This window comes from Macrobrachium nipponense, chromosome 32 (assembly GCF_015104395.2).
Source record: "Macrobrachium nipponense isolate FS-2020 chromosome 32, ASM1510439v2, whole genome shotgun sequence".
NCBI classification, from domain to species: domain Eukaryota; kingdom Metazoa; phylum Arthropoda; class Malacostraca; order Decapoda; family Palaemonidae; genus Macrobrachium; species Macrobrachium nipponense.
The window spans coordinates 48,150,769-48,155,768 of NC_061094.1; the positions used below are offsets into that span (position 1 = coordinate 48,150,769).

Below are 5,000 nucleotides of genomic sequence, written 5' to 3' on the forward strand. Positions count from 1 at the left end.
GTCCCAAAGACGAAGAATATGTAATGCGTGAGATATATATGCAGTCATGTGCAAAGTGTGTATACAAAAACACCCCCCTAGACCCCCCCATACGCTTTCCTATGATATCCAGCCACCTACACACACACGCACTTACATACAAACACACGTACATACTAGCACACACACTCACACACACACACGCACACACATATTCATAAATTGAAATTGCATTTCTACCTTCGCTTTTCAATGCGTTTGTATCTTTGTCCTCAAAAGGCACTTCAACATGATGGAGGATCATGCTTACCTAATATGATACCCTCATCTCTTAGGGTACATTCAGAAAAACGACATAAAAAAAAAAAAAAAAAAAAAAAACTGCATTTTAACTTACGCCAAAACTAAACGATCAAGGAGGCGTGGCTCTGGGGTCTTTCTCACGAGCGACAAATGGTAGAAGCGACGGGAAAGTTAGCAGAGTTGCGACCCGGTCCTTCATCAATTGAAGATGGATTTTGTCGAAATTGCGCCTGGGAGCGAGATGGAGAAAGAGACTGAGATTTATGGCGATTTAAAAAGTCTTCTTGGGAGCTTTTTCAAGTGTTCCTAAATGTCATTTATTGCTGTCATTGTAAAGGCAACTAAGGCAGGTTGGAGGCTGGGGGGTGGGAGGGAGGGTGGGCCTGTGCGTGTGTGTGTGTTTGTGTGTGTGACAGAGAGAGAGAGAGAGAGAGAGAGAGAGAGAGAGAGAGAGAGATTCAAGCATATAAAATTGGCAGGGCGAGTAATGTTCTAGGGGAATATTCATAAACGCTCCTTACGTGGTAAATTATTGGACAAATCTAAAGGAATAATTTCTGAAACTGTAGGAAAATGTAAAACTGAAAAAAATTGTAATCAGCGAAACATTGAATCATTTTAGTTCCTGATTAGCATTTTCTTTTTTCAAAGATATATTTCTTCATTGACCCTCAGTACGGAGTTAGTATGTATATATATATATATATATATATATATATATATATATATATATATATATATATATATATATGTATATATATATATTTGAGTATTTTTATTGGAATGAATGAGGAAAAATTTGCGAGCATTTTCCATCATCAGTTTTCAATAATTTTTCAAGCAAATCAGTCCTTATAATATTACTTTGCATCTATTTATGGCAACACACAAGGTTTTTTCTTTTTCAGCGAATCAGGAATCTAGTATTACCACTGAAATTCAGCACTAATGGCTTTTGAGAGCAAACAGAATCATAACTTTAGCTTGGTATTGTATTACTAAGTCTCGTATGCTCTAGTATTTATTTTCCTTTCACTCCAATGCATACAGAGCTCAGCGCGAGGTGCACTGACGGTACTAACCCCCTTCCACGAACTATAAACTCTATACATCAAGATAATCGAATTGTAGAAACTGGACTGAAAGAATACGGCGGTCCATGATGTTATCTCTGAATTCACCGAAGTCGTGGCAATAAAAGCACTATTGAAGGTGGTGCCTCATATCTTTTTTTTTTCTTTGTCATGGAGATTTTCCTTTATTGATTTTATTTTATTAAATTTAAATGAGTTTTTATTGTTTTTATTTTCTTTTAGTTTAAGTTAGTATTTTTGTCTTGCGTGTTTGTGTGTGTATGTACGTATGAATGTATTTGTTCGTTTGGATACGCACACATATGCATTATATATACCATTGTAGTGGCGTTAATAACCATTAGCAGTTGCGACGTCAGATAATATTTAATTAATCAATCAATCAATCATTTCTATATGGGGTCGCTCTTTCTAGTCAGCCTTTTCCATCTTCCTTTGCCCTGTACATCTTGTTCTCTTAGACCCTTTCCCTTCATGTCATTCAATTATTTATCTTTCCACCTGAACTTTGGCCTTCTCCTCCCTCTTCTGCCCTCCACCTCCATGCATGTCCATAACCCTCTTATATAAAGATAAAATTATCGTACATTACTTGCATTCATTAGGTGTCATGCTTGATTCGTCTGTTCTTTGGCCGGAATAGCTCGGAGAAAATGGCATACATAACTGTTAATATATAAAGATTTCTAGAGTTAATTTTAATAACTGTGCATAATAGGATCTTTTAGCCATAATGGAAAAAAGATGATTACATGTGCTTAGTTCGAATGAATATCCTGGATTAGAGGTTTTTCTTCATTACAACCAAGTATTATTTCATGTAAGTAATATATCATATTTAGGCTGACTGAGATATGGGACGTAATACCGTCATACTCACCTGATTCTGAATTATAGAATAAAGAAAAAACTGTCTCAGATTATGAATTTCAAGCTTATTTTCACTATGAAATTTAAACATTTCATCATATGCTCGAGATATATAGTTAGCAATGTCAGAATTAAATTTCCTTCTAAAATAAAAGAAAGGAAAAAAAAAAAATAACCCGGCGCTTTCCAGTTAAAACATTATGTTGAAGCTATCAGACAAACCACTTGACATACTTCACCATTACCGGTACGTCAAGTCTATTGCAATGCACATACAGATACATACATACATACAGATATTCACATTGGATTCCCACATACTTGTAGATAGTATTTTCAGCCATGTTATCTAATATAAGCAGTCCTGTACCAGGATATATATATATATATATATATATATATATATATATATATATATATATATATATATATATATATATATATATGTGTGTGTGTGTGTGTGTGTGTGTGTGTGTGTGTGTGTGTTTGTGTGTTTGTGTATGTAAGTATACATATATACATACATACATACAGACATATATATAATACATAAATATATATATATAATATTCTATATATATATATATATATATATATATATATATATGTGATGTAATTCATGAAGATTGATATATATGTGTATAATATATATATATATAGTATATATATATATATATATATATAATATATTATATACATATAAATGTGTGTAATTCATGAAGATGATATATAGTATATATATTATATATATATATATATATATATATATATAATATATATATATATATATATATATATACGTGTGTGTGTTTGTCATTCCTGAAGATGATTTATAAGAATAATGCATAATGTCCACTTTATTCAAACATTTATGGCATGAAGGTGAATTATTAGATCAGAAACATTGAGTAACTATTATTCTTAACCCTCTTCTGTCATATTTAGTTTTCATATTACTAAGAAGAACGGGAAATAAAACACCAGACCTTTATAGATTTTATCAATGTATAAACATACATCACCTTTCAACTGGTGAACATTCAGTAATATATTCACAAACTTTTGTATACAAAAGTACAGATAACATCATAACAGTCAGTAATGTACATAATAAAATACACTTCCTTTTAGATATTTTCTCAAAAATGTTAATTTTCTGAATTGCTTAACGTTATGAGAATTTATATTTCAGACACGAACACAGATCATAAGAAATGTTGATTCCTGTTTATGTCGAATGCTTTCACTAAAAACTGTTACCACTTTGTCTTATGTGGTAAATAAAAATAAATGAAAAAAAATCAAGCGAAGTTGACAGAAACGAATACATTTCATGCAACTGAAACGCCGCAACTTTCGTCGAGTGAGTCAGAGAATTGGATGTCATTAATCCTTATCTCCATTTCATATCTCACTATCATGCCACTTTTACATCGTGGTTCGTGGTTCCTATACACTGTATCGAGGAATAAAAAGACAACGACCAGATGAACACGACGAGGAAAATAACATCCGCGAAATACGAAGGAAGTATTCTCGACGTGCCATTGGTCTGCATAGCTGCTGGAGTCTCCCCTTAAAAAAAAAAATACATAAAAAACGGAGATTTAGAGATTATTGCAAAAATGAAACCAAGTAACAAGATATTTTTCGGCTGGGACAGCCGTAAAATCGTAAGACTGGGAGAGATAACGGGACAATTTAGAGGCGGTAAAACCTAAAAAATGGGATTTCCTCCGGGCAGAGCCTTTCCGAAGGCGGGGGGTGGGGGAGTTAGGGGTGGGGGGGGTGGGGGGAGTGAAGGCCATTAAGTTACTGTTCGGGGGAACATGCTCTGGGGATGAAAGGTCCGGACATCGACAGATATTTATGATAAAATAAAGGACTTAAATTCTTTATATTTTAATGCTTTTAACGGTGTGAGATGATATTATTAAATTACTGTAATTAACGAGTTGGTGCTTATATATGCAAATGTCTTAACACTGTGAGGAAATGCTATTAAAATAATGTTAATGATTTCATTACCGTAGCAACACTTGATAAAAAGGCAACAAGATACAGTGGAATGTACATATTCGATCATTATTTCTATATGTCCATATTTCACAGATGTGTTCTGTCGCTAGTGATTTCAAGTGTAAGTTCGCTCATCATTGGCTATCCAACATTAGGAAAGTAGTTGTTTTGCCTGTATTTTAAGATTTATTTTTTTATTTAGATAAAGCTAATAGAGAATTTTAGAAAGATGACTTGCTCTGAAAGCCTTCAGATACGTTGGCAGATGGGTCTTACAGAATTTCAACGTGAAAACGCGTTTCCCAATGTATTCAAAATTAAGAACCACTCATAAAAACTATAATTAATCACATGTTATATTCTGGCAAATTAAACTGAAAAATATAAACAGGCTGTCAGGTGAGAGTTTGGCTTCCATACCGACTCAAGCATCACTTTTTTTTCCATAAGATATTTATTAATTATATATTCAATACAAGAAGAGACAGCCATTGCTAAGCGAAACTGAAAACCACAAAAATAGCGCTCTGATAGAGCAGATTCAAATGCTGGCTTGAAAATATGTTAGAACATTTTTCTGAACCAAACCGAATATATATTGCTTGATACACAGAAGCCCATTATTGAAAAATGAAAACAAAATAATTGAAAAAAAAATAATAGAGAAACAAATTAAAATATGAAGACGAAAACAATGAATAAATCTGAATAGATAGAAACAAATAAAGAGGTACA

At 32.9% G+C, this 5,000-nt stretch overlaps 1 protein-coding gene across 1 annotated transcript in view; it reads right to left on the bottom strand.

Annotated features, from left to right (window-relative positions):
- Nucleotides 1–3,259: 3,259 nt before the first annotated feature.
- The window catches only part of LOC135207150 (zwei Ig domain protein zig-8-like), a 60,264-nt gene continuing 58,523 nt past the window's right edge, over nucleotides 3,260–5,000 (bottom strand). The window contains exon 7 of the mRNA XM_064238738.1: nucleotides 3,260–3,821. Within this exon, the coding sequence (XP_064094808.1) occupies nucleotides 3,664–3,821 (158 nt within the window). The 3' untranslated portion in view covers nucleotides 3,260–3,663. The remainder of the gene's footprint in view (nucleotides 3,822–5,000) is intronic.